Below are 24,105 nucleotides of genomic sequence, written 5' to 3'. Positions count from 1 at the left end.
GGAGGTGTATACTCAGAAGTATAGGTCAGGGAGGTATATACTCAGAAGTATAGGTCAGGGAGGTGTATACTCAGAAGTATAGGTCAGGGAAGTGTATACTCAGACGTATAGGTTAGTAGGAAGGTTGTCTCATGTTTGTAAATGGGTAAAACTGCAATCTATTGCTTCCAGTTATCAGCCATTTCCAGTTAGGGAGAGTTATACTGTAGTGTTATAATAAGGCATGAGTAGCATCAGCAGCTTTGCACTTATGGGGGGGTGAGAGGGGGGAGTACTCTTTTAAAATTCATATTGCGACAGATCAATACGATTGAAAAACAGTTTTTGGCACAGCTTACCAGATTGTCCAGCTCGGGGTTGGATGAGAATAAAGGTTTTTCTGTTCTGACCTGGAGACATGAAGCAGAAGGCAGGTTATTAGGAGCTGTCAGGCCGGCGCGGCGTTCATCCCCCGTCAGTCCTACTCCAGATAAACTTTGCGTTTTAATCCCCAATAATCTATTAAACTGTTGATCTTCCTGCCTGGCGCTTCCCAGGAGAAGCCTCCACCACGGCCTCCTGACAGCATCCTTCGCTTTTATGTCCTAAACCTTTTCAGTTTCGCCATCCATAAAACATCAGCGCTCAGATATCGAGATTTTATCCTAATGCCCGACTTCAAAAAGCGCCAACATATGTAGCGGGAGCAGCGAGCGATTGGGGCTTTTTTAAGTGTTTCAAATTGATTTTTTTTTTTCTTTCCCCGATGCATTTTTTATTATTTTTCTATTGCGCGAAAAGAGATCACAAATTAACCCCTCGTATCCTCATTAGAAGCACGAAGCTTGAACACATCACACGCTGCCGCCCGCGTCCCTTTCTTTTTACAGTCTCCCAGGCTCGTATCGACAGCCAGGCTCATTATTAATCATTATGCTCACACTTTTAATTACGATGCGGTCGCACATATGCCGACAGCCGGCAGAGGTCCGACTGCAATGGATCGTCTTACCATATGTATATACATATGCGCCTTTTTTGTGGGTTTTGCAGACATTCATTTTCAGGGTCCGCTTAAAGACATTATCCTCCTTCCTATGTCCTTACGTCGTGCTCTTTTGTGAAAGTTTTACAACTGTTTTAAGAAGTTTTTAAAATTGTTGGGCATGGGTATTTTTTTGTTTTTTTAAAACAGCGCCACTTTTGGCAGGTGGTTGAAGGTGGAATTGCATCTCGTCAGCAATTATAGAAGATGTAATACCAGGCACATCCTATGGACAAAAGTAGACCCTAATCACAATCACTTTTAAGCCACAACTACTATTCAGAACTGCAAGTCCCAGCATGTCTTAAGGTAACCTGCCCTCTTTTTTTTCCGGCAATGGACCAGCGCTTTCCAAAATACGACAATGCTCGTATAGGGAATACATTCACAACCTACTGCTTTCCAACACTTCTGGGACTTGCAGTTCTCCTTGCTGAAGTTGCTGACATACGTCTTGTGTTATAAATGACATTATAATAATAATAAAAAAAACTGTAAAATAAATGAAAAAGTTTGGCCCCGACTTTTTTTTTTTTTGCACAAGTCAAAGTTTGGATTTTAGGCCTATTTCTATTTGCCTTTTTTTTAATAATTTTTACACATTTTTTGTGGGGTTTTCTTGACAATATTGGGTGTGTTTTTAATTATCCAGATGTTTTTTTGGATAATTCATCATTTGTGACTTTTTAAACTGTTGCAACATTTTTTTGCCCAATGGTACTTTAACGGGAGTACAAAACATAATTTTTTTTTTGCGCCTTTGAAAACTAAAATGCGACATTTTAAAGTTTAAGAAAAAAGTTTTTTCAGACATTTTGCTGAAAAAAAGAAAGAAAAGAAAGCAAAAGAGCGAAGAAATTATTATTTTTTTTAATTTACACCAAATTTATTCGGTTTTCATTCATTTGGCGCAAAATCCGCCAATGGGAAAAGAAAGACAAATTCTGGGCCTTTGTGTTTCTGCTGCATTTAAAGGACTCTCCCCCACCACAAAAAAAAAAAAAAAAAAGTGGGGTGGTGTTCCCTTAAATATGGAGATCCTATGAGACCCCCACGAGGATGGAGATGCATCCATCACGCGGCCACCTGGTCTTTGTACGCTGTCAGCGTTCGGGGGGGCTTCTAAGGGAGCCGTTTTGAATTGTGTTAATTAAATCCACCTTCCTCGCAGATCGAGGGTCTTGATAAAAGCCGCCACATCTGAGGAACCGTCGGCGGCTCTACGCTCTGCAAATCAAACTGACCTGTTTGGCAAATACAGCGATGTCTTCGTTGAATGAATCCGAGGAGCAAACGTCCCCCCCTGGGAAGGAGCCGGAATTATCCCGTGGTGAACAAGTAGCCAGCTCACACTTCTCAAACACCAGCGCCAGCAGGGGAAACAGGGGGTGTCTGTGCGGGGGGGAGATAGCACAGTTACAAGTCAGGTCGTCACGTGGGGTACAGAGAAAGCACACAATATACACAGCACGCTCAAGAGCTCGCAATCTGTCCACAAGCTACAATTTTTATCAAAAATTTCTCCCTTATCCCGACATGTAAGCTGCGTCCTGCACCATAAAAATGCTTTGGTTCACCATTGATGATGTGCAGCGCTCGGCCGCTCTACTGCAGATACACTCGTATATATAGTATATATCAGGCCGCTCTACTGCAGATACACTCGTATATATAGTATATATCAGGCCGCTCTACTGCAGATACACTCGTATATATAGTATATATCAGGCCGCTCTACTGCAGATACACTCATATATATAGTATATATCAGGCCGCTCTACTGCAGATACACTAGTATATATAGTATATATCAGGCCGCTCTACTGCAGATACACTCGTATATATACTATATATCAGGCCGCGCTACTGCAGATACGCTTGTATATATAGTATATATCAGGCCGCTCTACTGCAGATACGCTTGTATATATACTATATATCAGGCCGCTCTACTGCAGATACGCTTGTATATATAGTATATATCAGGCCGCTCTACTGCAGATACGCTTGTATATATACTATATATCAGGCCGCTCTACTGCAGATACGCTTGTATATATAGTATATATCAGGCCTCTCTACTGCAGATACGCTTGTATATATACTATATATCAGGCCGCTCTACTGCAGATACGCTTGTATATATAGTATATATCAGGCCGTTCTACTGCAGATACGCTTGTACATATACTATATATCAGGCCGCTCTACTGCAGATACGCTTTTATATATAGTATATATCAGGCCGCTCTACTGCAGATACGCTTGTATATATAGTATATATCAGGCCACTCTACTGCAGATACGCTTGTATATATACTATATATCAGGCCGCTCTACTGCAGATACGCTTGTATATATACTATATATCAGGCCGCTCTACTGCAGACACGCTTGTATATATAGAATATATCAGGCCGCTCTACTGCAGATACGCTTGTATATATACTATATATCAGGCCGCTCTATTACAGATACGCTTGTATATATACTATATATCAGGCCGCTCTACTGCAGATACGCTGGTATATATAGTATATATCAGGCCGCTCTACTGCAGATACGTTTGTATATATACTATATATCAGGCCGCTCTACTGCAGATACGCTTGTATATATAGTATATATCAGGCCGCTCTACTGCAGATACGCTTGTATATATACTATATATCAGGCCGCTCTACTGCAGATACACTAGTATATATACTATATATCAGGCCGCTCTACTGCAGATACGCTTGTATATATATTATATATCAGGCCGCTCTACTGCAGATACGCTTGTATATATACTATATATCAGGCCGCTCTATTGCAGATATGCTTGTATATATACTATATATCAGACCGCTCTACTGCAGATACGCTTGTATATATACTATATATCAAGCCGCTCTACTGCAGATATGCTTGTATATATACTATATATCAGGCCGCTCTACAGCAAATACGCTTGTATATATAGTATATATCAGGCCGCTCTACTGCAGATACACTTGTATATATAGTATATATCAGGCCGCTCTACGGCAGATACGCTTGTATATATACTATATATCAGGCCGCTCTACTGCAGATACGCTTGTATATACAGTATATATCAGGCCGCTCTACTGCAGATACGCTTGTATACATACTATATATCAGGCCGCTCTACTGCAGATACGCTTGTATATATAGTATATATCAGGACTCTCTACTGCAGATACGCTTGTATATATACTATATATCAGGCTGCTCTACTGAAGATACGCTTGTATATATACTATATATCAGGCCGCTCTACTGCAGATACACTTGTATACATACTATATATCAGGCCGCTCTATTACAGATACGCTTGTATATATACTATATATCAGGCCACTTTACTACAGATACGCTTGTATATATACTATATATCAGGCCGCTCTATTGCAGATACGCTTGTATATATACTATATATCAGGCCGCTCTACTGCAGATACACTTGTATATATACTATATATCAGGCCGCTCTACTGCAGATAAGCTTGTATATATACTATATATCAGGCCGCTCTACTGCAGATACGCTTGTATATATACTATATATCAGGCCGCTCTACTGCAGATACGCTTGTATATATAGTATAAATCAGGCCGCTCTACTGCAGATACTCTTGTATATATACTATATATCAGGCCGCTCTACTGCAGATAAGCTTGTATATATACTATATATCAGGCCGCTCTACTGCAGATATGCTTGTATATATAGTATATATCAGACCGCTCTACTGCAGATACGCTTGTATATATAGTATAAATCAGGCCGCTCTACTGCAGATACACTTGTATATATAGTATAAATCAGGCCGCTCTACTGCAGATACGCTTGTATATATAGTATATATCAGGCCGCTCTACTGCAGATACGCTTGTATATATACTATATATCAGGCTGCTCTACTGCAGATACGCTTGTATATATACTATATATCAGGCCGCTCTACTGCAGATACGCTTGTATATATACTATATACAGTTATATGAAAAAGTTTGGGCACCCCTATTAATCTTAAGCTTAATGTTTTATGAAAAATGGTGTTTTTGCAACAGCTATTTCAGTTTGATATATGTAATAACTGTTGGACACAGTAATGTTTCTGCCTTGAAATGAGGTTTATTGTACTAACAGAAAATGTGCAATCTGCATTCAAACAAAATTTGACAGGTGCATAAGTATGGGCACCCTTATCATTTTCTTGTTTTAAATACTCCTACCTACTTTTTACTGACTTACTAAAGCACTTTTTTTGGTTTTGTAACCTCATTGAGCTTTGAACTTCATAGCCAGGTGAATGCAATCATGAGAAAAGCTACTTAAAGTGGCCACTTGCAAGTTGTTCTCCTGTTTGAATCTCCTCTGAAGAGTGGCATCGTGGGCTCCTCAAAACAACTGTCAAATGATCTGAAAACAAAGATTATTCAACATAGTTGTTCAGGGGAAGGATACAAAAAGCTGTCTCAGAGATTTAACCTGTCAGTTTCCACTGTGAGGAACATAGTAAGGAAATGGAAGAACACAGGGACAGTTCTTGTTAAGGCCAGAAATGGCAGGCCAAGAAAAACATCAGAAAGGCAGAGAAGAAGAATGGTGAGATCAGTCAAGGACAATCCTCAGACCACCTCCAGAAAGCTGCAGCATCAACTTGCTGCAGATGGTGTCACTGTGCATCGGTCAACTATACAACGCACTTTGCACAAGGAGAAGCTGTATGGGAGAGTGATGCGAAAGAAGCAGTTTCTGCAAGCACGCCACAAACAGAGTCGGCTGAAGTATGCAAAAGCACATTTGGAGAAGCCAATTTCTTTTTGGAAGAAGGTCCTGTGGACTGATGAAACCAAGATTGAGTTGTTTGGTCATACAAAAAGGCGTTATGCATGGCGGCAAAAAAACACAGCATTCAAAGAAAAACACTTGCTACCCACAGTAAAATTTGGTGGAGGTTCCATCATGCTTTGGGGCTGTGTGGCCAATGCCGGCACCGGGAATCTTGTTAAAGTTGAGGGACGCATGGATTCCACTCAGTATCAGCAGATTCTTGACAATAATGTTCAAGAATCAGTGATTAAGTTGAAGTTACGCAGGGGATGGATCTTTCAGCAAGACAATGATCCAAAACACCGCTCCAAATCTACTCAGGCATTCATGCAGAGGAACAATTACAATGTTCTGGAATGGCCATTCCTCTCCCCAGACCTGAATATCATTGAACATCTGTGGGATCATTTGAAGAGGGCTGTCCAAGCTCAGCGACCATCAAACTTAACTGAACTGGAATTGTTTTGTAAAGAGGAATGGTCAAAAATACCTTCATCCAGGATCCAGGAACTCATTAAAAGCTTCTGGAAGCGACTAGAGGCTGTTATTTTTGCAAAAGGAGGATCTACTAAATATTAATGTCACTTTTCTGGTGAGGTGCCCATACTTATGCACCTGTCAAATTTTGTTTGAATGCAGATTGCACATTTTCTGTTAGTACAATAAACCTCATTTCAAGGCAGAAACATTACTGTGTCCAACAGTTATTACATATATCAAACTGAAATAGCTTTTGCAAAAACACTAATTTTTATAAAACATTAAGCTTAAGATTAATAGGGGTGCCCAAACTTTTTCATATAACTGTATCACGCCGCTCTACTGCAGATACACTTGTATATATACTGTATATCAGGCCGCGCTACTGCAGATACGCTTGTATATATACTATATATCAGGCTGCTCTACTGCAGATACACTTGTATATATACTATATATCAGGCCGCTCTACTGCCGATACGCTTGAATATATAGTATATATCAGGCCGCTCTACTGCAGATACGCTTGTATATATAGTATATATCAGGCCGCTCTACTGCCGATACGCTTGAATATATAGTATATATCAGGCCGCTCTACTGCAGATACGCTTGTATATATAGTATATATCAGGCCGCTCTACTGCAGATACGCTTGTATATATAGTATATATCAGGCCGATCTACTGCAGATACGCTTGTATATATAGCATAAATGAGGCCGCTCTACTGCAGATACGCTTGTTTATATAGTATAAATCAGGCCGCTCTACTGCAGAAACGCTTGTATATATATTATATATCAGGCCGCTCTACTGCAGATACGCTTGTATATATACTATATATCAGGCCGCTCTACTGCAGATACGCTTGTATATATAGTATATATCCGGCCGCTCTACTGCAGATACACTTGTATATATACTATATATCAGGCCGCTCTACTGCAGATACGCTTGTATATATAGTATATATCAGGCCGCTCTACTGCAGATACGCTTGTATATATAGTATATATCAGGCCGCTCTACTGCAGATACGCTTGTATATATAGTATATATCAGGCCGCTCTACTGCAGATATGCTTGTATATATAGTATATATCAGGACTCTCTACTGCAGATACGCTTGTATATATACTGTATATCAGGCCGCTCTGCTGCAGATACGCTTGTATATATACTGTATATCAGGCCGCTCTGCTGCAGATACGCTTGTATATATACTGTATATCAGGCCGCTCTACTGCAGATACGCTTGTATATATACTGTATATCAGGCCGCTCTGCTGCAGATACGCTTGTATATATACTATATATCAGGCCGCTCTACTGCAGATACGCTTGTATATATACTATATATCAGGCCGCTCTACTGCAGACACTCTTCTATATATACTGTATATCAGGCCGCTGTACTGCAGACACGCTTGTATATATAGAATATATCAGGCCGCTCTACTGCAGATACGCTTGTATATATACTATATATCAGGCCGATCTATTACAGATACGCTTGTATATATACTATATATCAGGCCGCTCTACTGCAGATACGCTGGTATATATAGTATATATCAGGCCGCTCTACTGCAGATACGCTTGTATATATACTATATATCAGGCCGCTCTACTGCAGACACGCTTGTATATATAGTATATATCAGGCCGCTCTACTGCAGATACGCTTGTATATATACTATATATCAGGCCGCTCTACTGCAGATACACTAGTATATATACTATATATCAGGCCGCTCTACTGCAGATACGCTTGTATATATATTATATATCAGGCCGCTCTACTGCAGATACGCTTGTATATATACTATATATCAGGCCGCTCTATTGCAGATACGCTTGTATATATACTATATATCAAACCGCTCTACTGCAGATACGCTTGTATATATACTATACATCAGGCCGCTGTACTGCAGATATGCTTGTATATATACTATATATCAAGCCGCTCTACTGCAGATATGCTTGTATATATACTATATATCAGGCCGCTCTACAGCAAATACGCTTGTATATATAGTATATATCAGGCCGCTCTACTGCAGATACACTTGTATATATAGTATATATCAGGCCGCTCTACGGCAGATACGCTTGTATATATACTATATATCAGGCCGCTCTACTGCAGATACGCTTGTATATACAGTATATATCAGGCCGCTCTACTGCAGATACGCTTGTATACATACTATATATCAGGCCGCTCTACTGCAGATACGCTTGTATATATAGTATATATCAGGACTCTCTACTGCAGATACGCTTGTATATATACTATATATCAGGCTGCTCTACTGAAGATACGCTTGTATATATACTATATATCAGGCCGCTCTACTGCAGATACACTTGTATATATGCTTATATCAGGCCGCTCTATTACAGATACGCTTGTATATATACTATATATCAGGCCGCTTTACTACAGATACGCTTGTATATATACTATATATCAGGCCGCTCTATTGCAGATACGCTTGTATATATACTATATATTAGGCCGCTCTACTGCAGATACACTTGTATATATACTATATATCAGGCCGCTCTACTGCAGATAAGCTTGTATATATACTATATATCAGGCCGCTCTACTGCAGATACGCTTGTATATATACTATATATCAGGCCGCTCTACTGCAGATACGCTTGTATATATAGTATAAATCAGGCCGCTCTACTGCAGATACTCTTGTATATATACTATATATCAGGCCGCTCTACTGCAGATAAGCTTGTATATATACTATATATCAGGCCGCTCTACTGCAGATATGCTTGTATATATAGTATATATCAGACCGCTCTACTGCAGATACGCTTGTATATATAGTATAAATCAGGCCGCTCTACTGCAGATACACTTGTATATATAGTATAAATCAGGCCGCTCTACTGCAGATACGCTTGTATATATAGTATATATCAGGCCGCTCTACTGCAGATACGCTTGTATATATACTATATATCAGGCCGCTCTACTGCAGATACGCTTGTATATATACTATATATCAGGCCGCTCTACTGCAGATACGCTTGTATATATACTATATACAGTTATCTGAAAAAGTTTGGGCACCCCTATTAATCTTAAGCTTAATGTTTTATGAAAAATGGTGTTTTTGCAACAGCTATTTCAGTTTGATATATGTAATAACTGTTGGACACAGTAATGTTTCTGCCTTGAAATGAGGTTTATTGTACTAACAGAAAATGTGCAATCTGCATTCAAACAAAATTTGACAGGTGCATAAGTATGGGCACCCTTATCATTTTCTTGTTTTAAATACTCCTACCTACTTTTTACTGACTTACTAAAGCACTTTTTTTGGTTTTGTAACCTCATTGAGCTTTGAACTTCATAGCCAGGTGAATGCAATCATGAGAAAAGCTACTTAAAGTGGCCACTTGCAAGTTGTTCTCCTGTTTGAATCTCCTCTGAAGAGTGGCATCGTGGGCTCCTCAAAACAACTGTCAAATGATCTGAAAACAAAGATTATTCAACATAGTTGTTCAGGGGAAGGATACAAAAAGCTGTCTCAGAGATTTAACCTGTCAGTTTCCACTGTGAGGAACATAGTAAGGAAATGGAAGAACACAGGGACAGTTCTTGTTAAGGCCAGAAGTGGCAGGCCAAGAAAAACATCAGAAAGGCAGAGAAGAAGAATGGTGAGATCAGTCAAGGACAATCCTCAGACCACCTCCAGAAAGCTGCAGCATCAACTTGCTGCAGATGGTGTCACTGTGCATCGGTCAACTATACAACGTACTTTGCACAAGGAGAAGCTGTATGGGAGAGTGATGCGAAAGAAGCAGTTTCTGCAAGCACGCCACAAACAGAGTCGGCTGAAGTATGCAAAAGCACATTTGGAGAAGCCAATTTCTTTTTGGAAGAAGGTCCTGTGGACTGATGAAACCAAGATTGAGTTGTTTGGTCATACAAAAAGGCGTTATGCATGGCGGCAAAAAAACACAGCATTCAAAGAAAAACACTTGCTACCCACAGTAAAATTTGGTGGAGGTTCCATCATGCTTTGGGGCTGTGTGGCCAATGCCGGCACCGGGAATCTTGTTAAAGTTGAGGGACGCATGGATTCCACTCAGTATCAGCAGATTCTTGACAATAATGTTCAAGAATCAGTGATTAAGTTGAAGTTACGCAGGGGATGGATCTTTCAGCAAGACAATGATCCAAAACACTGCTCCAAATCTACTCAGGCATTCATGCAGAGGAACAATTACAATGTTCTGGAATGGCCATTCCACTCCCCAGACCTGAATATCATTGAACATCTGTGGGATCATTTGAAGAGGGCTGTCCATGCTCGGCGACCATCAAACTTAACTGAACTGGAATTGTTTTGTAAAGAGGAATGGTCAAAAATACCTTCATCCAGGATCCAGGAACTCATTAAAAGCTTCTGGAAGCGACTAGAGGCTGTTATTTTTGCAAAAGGAGGATCTACTAAATATTAATGTCACTTTTCTGGTGAGGTGCCCATACTTATGCACCTGTCAAATTTTGTTTGAATGCAGATTGCACATTTTCTGTTAGTACAATAAACCTCATTTCAAGGCAGAAACATTACTGTGTCCAACAGTTATTACATATATCAAACTGAAATAGCTGTTGCAAAAACACTAATTTTTATAAAACATTAAGCTTAAGATTAATAGGGGTGCCCAAACTTTTTCATATAACTGTATCAGGCCGCTCTACTGCAGATACACTTGTATATATACTATATATCAGGCTGCTCTACTGCAGATACACTTGTATATATACTATATATCAGGCCGCTCTACTGCCGATACGCTTGAATATATAGTATATATCAGGCCGCTCTACTGCAGATACGCTTGTATATATAGTATATATCAGGCCGCTCTACTGCAGATACGCTTGTATATATAGTATATATCAGGCCGATCTACTGCAGATACGCTTGTATATATAGCATAAATGAGGCCGCTCTACTGCAGATACGCTTGTTTATATAGTATAAATCAGGCCGCTCTACTGCAGATACGCTTGTATATATATTATATATCAGGCCGCTCTACTGCAGATACGCTTGTATATATACTATACATCAGGCCGCTCTACTGCAGATACGCTTGTATATATAGTATATATCCGGCCGCTCTACTGCAGATACACTTGTATATATAATATATATCAGGCCGCTCTACTGCAGATACGCTTGTATATATAGTATATATCAGGCCGCTCTACTGCAGATACGCTTGTATATATAGTATATATCAGGCCGCTCTACTGCAGATATGCTTGTATATATAGTATATATCAGGACTCTCTACTGCAGATACGCTTGTATATATACTGTATATCAGGCCGCTCTGCTGCAGATACGCTTGTATATATACTGTATATCAGGCCGCTCTGCTGCAGATACGCTTGTATATATACTGTATATCAGGCCGCTCTGCTGCAGATACGCTTGTATATATACTGTATATCAGGCCGCTCTACTGCAGATACGCTTGTATATATACTGTATATCAGGCCGCTCTGCTGCAGATACGCTTGTATATATACTATATATCAGGCCGCTCTACTGCAGATACGCTTGTATATATACTATATATCAGGCCGCTCTACTGCAGACACTCTTCTATATATACTGTATATCAGGCCGCTCTACTGCAGATACGCTTGTATATATAGTATATATCAGGCCGCTCTACTGCAGATGCGCTTGTATACATACTATATATCAGGCCGCTCTACTGCAGATACGCTTGTATATATACTATATATCAGGCCGCTCTACTGCAGATACGCTTGTATATATAGTATATATCAGGCCGCTCTACTGCAGATACGCTTGTATATATAGTATACATCAGGCCGCTCTACTGCAGATACGCTTGTATATATACTATATATCAGGCCGCTCTACTGCAGATACGCTTGTATATATACTATATATCAGGCCGCTCTACTGCAGATACGCTTGTATATATACTATATATCAGGCCGCTCTACTGCAGATACACTTGTATATATAGTATATATCAGGCCGCTCTACTGCAGATACGCTTGTATATATACTATATATCAGGCCGCTCTACTGCAGATACGCTTGTATGTATACTATATATAAGGCCGCTCTACTGCAGATACGCTTGTATATATAGTATATATCAGGTCGCTCTACTGCAGATACGCTTGTATATATAGTATATATCAGGTCGCTCTACTGCAGATACGCTTGTATATATAGTATATATCAGGTCGCTCTACTGCAGATACGATTGTATATATACTATATATCAGGCCGCTCTATTACAGATACGCTTGTATATATACTATATATCAGGCCGCTCTACTGCAGATACGCTTGTATATATAGTATACATCAGGCCGCTCTACTGCAGATACGCTTGTATATATACTATATATCAGGCCGCTCTACTGCAGATACGCTTGTATATATACTATATATCAGGCCGCTCTACTGCAGATAAGCTTGTATATATACTATATATCAGGCCGCTCTACTGCAGATACGCTTGTATATATACTATATATCAGGCCGCTCTACTGCAGATACGCTTGTATATATAGTATAAATCAGGCCGCTCTACTGCAGATACTCTTGTATATATACTATATATCAGGCCGCTCTACTGCAGATAAGCTTGTATATATACTATATATCAGGCCGCTCTACTGCAGATACGCTTGTATATATAGTATATATCAGGCAGCTCTACTGCAGATACACTTGTATATATACTATATATCAGGCCGCTCTACTGCAGATAAGCTTGTATATATACTATATATCAGGCCGCTCTACTGCAGATATGCTTGTATATATACTATATATCAGGCCGCTCTACTGCAGATACGCTTGTATATATAGTATAAATCAGGCCGCTCTACTGCAGATACACTTGTATATATAGTATAAATCAGGCCGCTCTACTGCAGATACGCTTGTATATATAGTATATATCAGGCCGCTCTACTGCAGATACGCTTGTATATATACTATATATCAGGCCGCTCTACTGCAGATACGCTTGTATATATACTATATATCAGGCCGCTCTACTGCAGATACGCTTGTATATATACTATATATCAGGCCACTCTACTGCAGATACACTTGTATATATACTGTATATCAGGCCGCGCTACTGCAGATACGCTTGTATATATACTATATATCAGGCTGCTCTACTGCAGATACACTTGTATATATACTATATATCAGGCCGCTCTACTGCCGATACGCTTGAATATATAGTATATATCAGGCCGCTCTACTGCAGATACGCTTGTATATATAGTATATATCAGGCCGCTCTACTGCAGATACGCTTGTATATATAGTATATATCAGGCCGATCTACTGCAGATACGCTTGTATATATAGTATAAATCAGGCCGCTCTACTGCAGATACGCTTGTTTATATAGTATAAATCAGGCAGCTCTACTGCAGAAACGCTTGTATATATATTATATATCAGGCCGCTCTACTGCAGATACGCTTGTATATATACTATATATCAGGCCGCTCTACTGCAGATACGCTTGTATATATAGTATATATCCGGCCGCTCTACTGCAGATACACTTGTATATATACTATATATCAGGCCGCTCTACTGCAGATACGCTTGTATATATAGTATATATCAGGCCGCTCTACTGCAGATACGCTTGTATATATAGTATATATCAGGCCGCTCTACTGCAGATACGCTTGTATATATAGTATATATCAGGCCGCTCTACTGCAGATACGCTTGTATATATAGTATATATCAGGACTCTCTACTGCAGATACGCTTGTATATATACTGTATATCAGGCCGATCTGCTGCAGATATGCTTGTATATATACTGTATATCAGGCCGCTCTGCTGCAGATACGCTTGTATATATACTGTATATCAGGCTGCTCTACTGCAGATACGCTTGTATATATACTGTATATCAGGCCGCTCTGCTGCAGATACGCTTGTATATATACTATATATCAGGCCGCTCTACTGCAGATACGCTTGTATATATACTATATATCAGGCCGCTCTACTGCAGACACTCTTGTATATATACTGTATATCAGGCCGCTCTACTGCAGATACGCTTGTATATATAGTATATATCAGGCCGCTCTACTGCAGATACGCTTGTATATATACTATATATCAGGCCGCTCTACTGCAGATACGCTTGTATATATACTATATATCAGGCCGCTCTACTGCAGATACGCTTGTATATATAGTATATATCAGGCCGCTCTACTGCAGATACGCTTGTATATATAGTATACATCAGGCCGCTCTACTGCAGATACGCTTGTATATATACTATATATCAGGCCGCTCTACTGCAGATACGCTTGTATATATACTATATATCAGGCCGCTCTACTGCAGATACGCTTGTATATATACTATATATCAGGCCGCTCTACTGCAGATACACTTGTATATATACTATATATCAGGCCGCTCTACTGCAGATACGCTTGTATATATACTATATATCAGGCCGCTCTACTGCAGATACGCTTGTATGTATACTATATATAAGGCCGCTCTACTGCAGATACGCTTGTATATATAGTATATATCAGGTCGCTCTACTGCAGATACGCTTGTATATATAGTATATATCAGGTCGCTCTACTGCAGATACGATTGTATATATACTATATATCAGGCCGCTCTATTACAGATACGCTTGTATATATACTATATATCAGGCCGCTCTACTGCAGATACGCTTGTATATATACTATATATCAGGCCGCTCTACTGCAGATACGCTTGTATATATAGTATATATCAGGCCGCTCTACTGCAGATACGCTTGTATATATAGTATACATCAGGCCGCTCTACTGCAGATACGCTTGTATATATACTATATATCAGGCCGCTCTACTGCAGATACGCTTGTATATATACTATATATCAGGCCGCTCTACTGCAGATACGCTTGTATATATACTATATATCAGGCCGCTCTACTGCAGATACACTTGTATATATAGTATATATCAGGCCGCTCTACTGCAGATACGCTTGTATATACAGTTAGGTCCATATATATTTGGACAGAGACAACATTTTTCTAATCTTGAATCTAGACATTACCACAATGAATTTTAAACAAAACAATTCAGATGCAGTTGAAGTTCAGACTTTCAGCTTTCATTTGAGGGTATCCACATTAAAATTGGATGAAGGGTTTAGGAGTTTCAGCTCCTTAACATGTGCCACCCAGTTTTTAAAGGGACCAAAAGTAATTGGACAATTGGCTCCAAGGCTATTTCATGGACAGGTGTGGGCAATCCCTTCATTATGTCATTCTCAATTAAGCAGATAAAAGGCCTGGAGTTGATTTGAGGTGTGGTGCTTGCATTTGGAAGGTTTTGCTGTAAAGTAAACATGCGGTCAAAGGAGCTCTCCATGCAGGTGAAACAAGCCATCCTTAAGCTGCAAAAACAGAAAAAAACATCCGAGAAATTGCTACAATATTAGGAGTTGCAAAATGTACAGTTTGGTACATCCTGAGAAAGAAAGAAAGCACTGGTGAACTCATCAATGCAAAAAGACCTGGGCGCCCACGGAAGACAACAGTGGTGGATGATCGCAGAATAATCTCCATGGTGAAGATAAACCCCTTCACAACAGCCAGCCAAGTGAACAACACTCTCCAGGAGGTAGGCGTATCAATATCCAAATCTACCATAAAGAGAAGACTGCATGAAAGTAAATACAAAGGGTTCACTGCACGGTGCAAGCCACTCATAAGCATCAAGAATAAAAAGACTAGACTGGACTTTGCTAAAAAACATCTAAAAAAGCCAGCACAGTTCTGGAAGAACATTCTTTGGACAGATGAAACCAAGATCAACCTCTACCAGAATGATGGAAAGAGAAAAGTATGGCGAAGGCGTGGTACAGCTCATGATCCAAAGCATACCACATCATCTGTAAAACACGGCGGAGGCAGTGTGATTGCTTGGGCATGCATGGCTGCCAGTGGCACTGGGTCACTAGTGTTTATTGATGATGTGACACTGGACAGAAGCAGCCGAATGAATTCTGATGAATTCAGAGCCATACTGTGTGCTCAGATCCAGCCAAATGCAGCCAAACTGATTGGTCGTCGTTTCATACTACAGATGTACAATGACCCAAAACATAAAGCCAAAGCAGCCCAGGAGTTTATTAAAGCAAAGAAATGGAATATTCTTGAATGGCCAAGTCAGTCACCTGATCTCAACCCAATTGAGCATGCATTTCACTTGTTAAAGACTAAACTTCAGACAGAAAGGCCCACAAACAAACAGCAACTGAAAACCACCGCAGTGAAGGCCTGGCAGAGCATCAAAAAGGAGGAAACACAGCGTCTGGTGATGCCCATGAGTTCAAGACTTCAGGCAGTCATTGCCAACAAAGGGTTTCCAACCAAGTACTAGAAATTAACATTTTATTTACAATTATTTAATCTGTCCAATTACTTTTGGTCCCTTTAAAAACAGGGTGGCACATGTTAAGGAGCTGAAACTCCTAAACCCTTCATCCAATTTTAATGTGGATACCCTCAAATGAAAGCTGAAAGTCTGAACTTCAACTGCATCTGAATTGTTTTGTTTAAAATTCATTGTGGTAATGTCTAGAACCAAAATTAGAAAAAAGTTGTCTCTGTCCAAATATATATGGACCTAACTGTATACTATATATCAGGCCGCTCTACTGCAGATACGCTTGTATATATAGTATATATCAGGCCGCTCTACGGCAGATACACTCGCATATATACTATATATCAGGCCGCTCTACTGCAGATACGCTTGTATATATACTATATATCAGGCCGCTCTACTGCAGATACGCTTGTATATATAGTATATATCAGGCCGCTCTACTCCAGATACGCTTGTATATATACTATATATCAGGCCGCTCTACTGCAGATACGCTTGTATATATAGTATATATCAGGTCGCTCTACTGCAGATACGCTTGTATATATAGTATATATCAGGTCGCTCTACTGCAGATACGCTTGTATATATAGTATATATCAGGTCGCTCTACTGCAGATACGATTGTATATATACTATATATCAGGCCGCTCTATTACAGATACGCTTGTATATATACTATATATCAGGCCGCTCTACTGCAGATACGCTTGTATATATAGTATACATCAGGCCGCTCTACTGCAGATACGCTTGTATATATACTATATATCAGGCCGCTCTACTGCAGATACGCTTGTATATATACTATATATCAGGCCGCTCTACTGCAGATAAGCTTGTATATATACTATATATCAGGCCGCTCTACTGCAGATACGCTTGTATATATACTATATATCAGGCCGCTCTACTGCAGATACGCTTGTATATATAGTATAAATCAGGCCGCTCTACTGCAGATACTCTTGTATATATACTATATATCAGGCCGCTCTACTGCAGATAAGCTTGTATATATACTATATATCAGGCCGCTCTACTGCAGATACGCTTGTATATATAGTATATATCAGGCAGCTCTACTGCAGATACACTTGTATATATACTATATATCAGGCCGCTCTACTGCAGATAAGCTTGTATATATACTATATATCAGGCCGCTCTACTGCAGATATGCTTGTATATATACTATATATCAGGCCGCTCTACTGCAGATACGCTTGTATATATAGTATAAATCAGGCCGCTCTACTGCAGATACACTTGTATATATAGTATAAATCAGGCCGCTCTACTGCAGATACGCTTGTATATATAGTATATATCAGGCCGCTCTACTGCAGATACGCTTGTATATATACTATATATCAGGCCGCTCTACTGCAGATACGCTTGTATATATACTATATATCAGGCCGCTCTACTGCAGATACGCTTGTATATATACTATATATCAGGCCACTCTACTGCAGATACACTTGTATATATACTGTATATCAGGCCGCGCTACTGCAGATACGCTTGTATATATACTATATATCAGGCTGCTCTACTGCAGATACACTTGTATATATACTATATATCAGGCCGCTCTACTGCCGATACGCTTGAATATATAGTATATATCAGGCCGCTCTACTGCAGATACGCTTGTATATATAGTATATATCAGGCCGCTCTACTGCAGATACGCTTGTATATATAGTATATATCAGGCCGATCTACTGCAGATACGCTTGTATATATAGTATAAATCAGGCCGCTCTACTGCAGATACGCTTGTTTATATAGTATAAATCAGGCAGCTCTACTGCAGAAACGCTTGTATATATATTATATATCAGGCCGCTCTACTGCAGATACGCTTGTATATATACTATATATCAGGCCGCTCTACTGCAGATACGCTTGTATATATAGTATATATCCGGCCGCTCTACTGCAGATACACTTGTATATATACTATATATCAGGCCGCTCTACTGCAGATACGCTTGTATATATAGTATATATCAGGCCGCTCTACTGCAGATACGCTTGTATATATAGTATATATCAGGCCGCTCTACTGCAGATACGCTTGTATATATAGTATATATCAGGCCGCTCTACTGCAGATACGCTTGTATATATAGTATATATCAGGACTCTCTACTGCAGATACGCTTGTATATATACTGTATATCAGGCCGATCTGCTGCAGATATGCTTGTATATATACTGTATATCAGGCCGCTCTGCTGCAGATACGCTTGTATATATACTGTATATCAGGCTGCTCTACTGCAGATACGCTTGTATATATACTGTATATCAGGCCGCTCTGCTGCAGATACGCTTGTATATATACTATATATCAGGCCGCTCTACTGCAGATACGCTTGTATATATACTATATATCAGGCCGCTCTACTGCAGACACTCTTGTATATATACTGTATATCAGGCCGCTCTACTGCAGATACGCTTGTATATATAGTATATATCAGGCCGCTCTACTGCAGATACGCTTGTATATATACTATATATCAGGCCGCTCTACTGCAGATACGCTTGTATATATACTATATATCAGGCCGCTCTACTGCAGATACGCTTGTATATATAGTATATATCAGGCCGCTCTACTGCAGATACGCTTGTATATATAGTATACATCAGGCCGCTCTACTGCAGATACGCTTGTATATATACTATATATCAGGCCGCTCTACTGCAGATACGCTTGTATATATACTATATATCAGGCCGCTCTACTGCAGATACGCTTGTATATATACTATATATCAGGCCGCTCTACTGCAGATACACTTGTATATATACTATATATCAGGCCGCTCTACTGCAGATACGCTTGTATATATACTATATATCAGGCCGCTCTACTGCAGATACGCTTGTATGTATACTATATATAAGGCCGCTCTACTGCAGATACGCTTGTATATATAGTATATATCAGGTCGCTCTACTGCAGATACGCTTGTATATATAGTATATATCAGGTCGCTCTACTGCAGATACGATTGTATATATACTATATATCAGGCCGCTCTATTACAGATACGCTTGTATATATACTATATATCAGGCCGCTCTACTGCAGATACGCTTGTATATATACTATATATCAGGCCGCTCTACTGCAGATACGCTTGTATATATAGTATATATCAGGCCGCTCTACTGCAGATACGCTTGTATATATAGTATACATCAGGCCGCTCTACTGCAGATACGCTTGTATATATACTATATATCAGGCCGCTCTACTGCAGATACGCTTGTATATATACTATATATCAGGCCGCTCTACTGCAGATACGCTTGTATATATACTATATATCAGGCCGCTCTACTGCAGATACACTTGTATATATAGTATATATCAGGCCGCTCTACTGCAGATACGCTTGTATATACAGTTAGGTCCATATATATTTGGACAGAGACAACATTTTTCTAATCTTGAATCTAGACATTACCACAATGAATTTTAAACAAAACAATTCAGATGCAGTTGAAGTTCAGACTTTCAGCTTTCATTTGAGGGTATCCACATTAAAATTGGATGAAGGGTTTAGGAGTTTCAGCTCCTTAACATGTGCCACCCAGTTTTTAAAGGGACCAAAAGTAATTGGACAATTGGCTCCAAGGCTATTTCATGGACAGGTGTGGGCAATCCCTTCATTATGTCATTCTCAATTAAGCAGATAAAAGGCCTGGAGTTGATTTGAGGTGTGGTGCTTGCATTTGGAAGGTTTTGCTGTAAAGTAAACATGCGGTCAAAGGAGCTCTCCATGCAGGTGAAACAAGCCATCCTTAAGCTGCAAAAACAGAAAAAAACATCCGAGAAATTGCTACAATATTAGGAGTTGCAAAATGTACAGTTTGGTACATCCTGAGAAAGAAAGAAAGCACTGGTGAACTCATCAATGCAAAAAGACCTGGGCGCCCACGGAAGACAACAGTGGTGGATGATCGCAGAATAATCTCCATGGTGAAGATAAACCCCTTCACAACAGCCAGCCAAGTGAACAACACTCTCCAGGAGGTAGGCGTATCAATATCCAAATCTACCATAAAGAGAAGACTGCATGAAAGTAAATACAAAGGGTTCACTGCACGGTGCAAGCCACTCATAAGCATCAAGAATAAAAAGACTAGACTGGACTTTGCTAAAAAACATCTAAAAAAGCCAGCACAGTTCTGGAAGAACATTCTTTGGACAGATGAAACCAAGATCAACCTCTACCAGAATGATGGAAAGAGAAAAGTATGGCGAAGGCGTGGTACAGCTCATGATCCAAAGCATACCACATCATCTGTAAAACACGGCGGAGGCAGTGTGATTGCTTGGGCATGCATGGCTGCCAGTGGCACTGGGTCACTAGTGTTTATTGATGATGTGACACTGGACAGAAGCAGCCGAATGAATTCTGATGAATTCAGAGCCATACTGTGTGCTCAGATCCAGCCAAATGCAGCCAAACTGATTGGTCGTCGTTTCATACTACAGATGTACAATGACCCAAAACATAAAGCCAAAGCAGCCCAGGAGTTTATTAAAGCAAAGAAATGGAATATTCTTGAATGGCCAAGTCAGTCACCTGATCTCAACCCAATTGAGCATGCATTTCACTTGTTAAAGACTAAACTTCAGACAGAAAGGCCCACAAACAAACAGCAACTGAAAACCACCGCAGTGAAGGCCTGGCAGAGCATCAAAAAGGAGGAAACACAGCGTCTGGTGATGCCCATGAGTTCAAGACTTCAGGCAGTCATTGCCAACAAAGGGTTTCCAACCAAGTACTAGAAATTAACATTTTATTTACAATTATTTAATCTGTCCAATTACTTTTGGTCCCTTTAAAAACAGGGTGGCACATGTTAAGGAGCTGAAACTCCTAAACCCTTCATCCAATTTTAATGTGGATACCCTCAAATGAAAGCTGAAAGTCTGAACTTCAACTGCATCTGAATTGTTTTGTTTAAAATTCATTGTGGTAATGTCTAGAACCAAAATTAGAAAAAAGTTGTCTCTGTCCAAATATATATGGACCTAACTGTATACTATATATCAGGCCGCTCTACTGCAGATACGCTTGTATATATAGTATATATCAGGCCGCTCTACGGCAGATACACTCGCATATATACTATATATCAGGCCGCTCTACTGCAGATACGCTTGTATATATACTATATATCAGGCCGCTCTACTGCAGATACGCTTGTATATATAGTATATATCAGGCCGCTCTACTCCAGATACGCTTGTATATATAGTACAGACCAAAAGTTTGGACACACCTTCTCATTTAAAGATTTTTCTGTATTTTCATGACTATGAAAATTGTACATTCACACTGAAGGCATCAAAACTATGAATTAACACATGTGGAATTATATACTTAACAAAAAAGTGTGAAACAACTGAAAATATGTCTTATATTCTAGGTTCTTCAAAGTAGCCACCTTTTGCTTTGATGACTGCTTTGCACACTCTTGGCATTCTCTTAATGAGCTTCAAGAGGTAGTCACCGGAAATGGTTTTCCAACAATCTTGAAGGAGTTCCCAGAGATGCTTAGCACTTGTTGGCCCTTTTGCCTTCACTCTGCGGTCCAGCTCACCCCAAACCATCTCGATTGGGTTCAGGTCTGGTGACTGTGGAGGCCAGGTCATCTGGCGTAGCACCCCATCACTCTCCCTCTTGGTCAAATAGCCCTTACACAGCCTGGAGGTGTGTTTGGGGTCATTGTCCTGTTGAAAAATAAATGATGGTCCAACTAAACGCAAACCGGATGGAATAGCATGCCGCTGCAAGATGCTGTGGTAGCCATGCTGGTTCAGTATGCCTTCAATTTTGAACAAATCCCCAACAGTGTCACCAGCAAAGACACCCCCACAATATCACACCTCCTCCTCCATGCTTCACGGTGGGAACCAGGCATGTAGAGTCCATCCGTTCACCTTTTCCGCGTCGCACAAAGACATGGTGGTTGGAACCAAAGATCTCAAATTTGGACTCATCAGACCAAAGCACAGATTTCCACTGGTCTAATGTCCATTCCTTGTGTTCTTTAGCCCAAACAAGTCTCTTCTGCTTGTTGCCTGTCCTTAGCAGTGGTTTCCTAGCAGCTATTTTACCATGAAGGCCTGCTGCACAAAGTCTCCTCTTAACAGTTGTTATAGAGATGTGACTGCTGCTAGAACTCTGCGTGGCATTGACCAGGTCTCTAATCTGAGCTGCTGTTAACCTGTGATTTCTGAGGCTGGTGACTCGGATAAACTTATCCTCAGAAGCAGAGGTGACTCTTGGTCTTCCTTTCCTGGGGCGGTCCTCATGTGAGCCAGTTTCTTTGTAGCGCTTGATGGTTTTTGCAACTGCACTTGGGGACACTTTCAAAGTTTTCCCAATTTTTCGGACTGACTGACCTTCATTTCTTAAAGTAATGATGGCCACTCGTTTTTCTTTACTTAGCTGCTTTTTTCTTGCCATAATACAAATTCTAACAGTCTATTCAGTAGGACTATCAGCTGTGTATCCAATAGACTTCTGCACAACACAACTGATGGTCCCAACCTCATTTATAAGGCAAGAAATCCCACTTATTAAACCAGACAGGGCACACATGTGTAGTGAAAACCACTTCCGGTGACTACCTCTTGAAGCTCATCAAGAGAATGCCAAGAGTGTGCAAAGCAGTCATCAAAGCAAAAGGTGGCTACTTTGAAGAACCTAGAATATAAGACATATTTTCAGTTGTTTTACACTTTTTTGTTAAGTATATAATTCCACATGTGTTAATTCATAGTTTTGATGCCTTCAGTGTGAATGTACAATTTTCATAGTCATGAAAATGCAGAAAAATCTTTAAATGAGGTGTGTCCAAACTTTTGGTCTGTACTGCATACTATATATCAGGCCACTCTACTGCAGATACTCTTGTATATATACTATATATCAGGCCGCTCTACTGCAGATACGCTTGTATATATACTATATATCAGGCCGCTCTACAGCAGATATGCTTGTATATATACTATATATCAGGCCGCTCTACTGCAGATACGCTTGTATATATACTATATATCAGGCCGCTCTATTACAGATACGCTTGTATATATAGTATATATCAGGCCGCTCTACTGCAGATACACTTGTATATATAGTATATATCAGGCCGCTCTACTGCAGATATGCTTGTATATATACTATATATCAGGCCGCTC

General features: G+C 39.9%; 1 protein-coding gene across 3 annotated transcripts in view; it reads right to left on the bottom strand.

Moving 5' to 3' along the window:
* MEIS3 (Meis homeobox 3) overlaps nucleotides 1–24,105 on the bottom strand; it is a 79,388-nt gene that overhangs the window by 39,058 nt on the left and 16,225 nt on the right. For all 3 annotated transcript variants that reach the window (XM_073641628.1, XM_073641630.1, XM_073641629.1), the window contains exons 3-4: nucleotides 2,269–2,416; nucleotides 339–389 (exon numbers count right to left, since the gene is read on the bottom strand). In XM_073641628.1, the coding sequence (XP_073497729.1) occupies nucleotides 339–389; nucleotides 2,269–2,416 (199 nt within the window). The remainder of the gene's footprint in view (nucleotides 1–338; nucleotides 390–2,268; nucleotides 2,417–24,105) is intronic.

Source organism: Phyllobates terribilis, unplaced genomic scaffold (assembly GCF_046119375.1).
Source record: "Phyllobates terribilis strain yellow unplaced genomic scaffold, ASM4611937v1 Scaffold_7__3_contigs__length_470593459, whole genome shotgun sequence".
NCBI classification, from domain to species: Eukaryota; Metazoa; Chordata; class Amphibia; order Anura; family Dendrobatidae; genus Phyllobates; species Phyllobates terribilis.
This window is presented reverse-complemented; position numbering and strand designations above follow the sequence as displayed.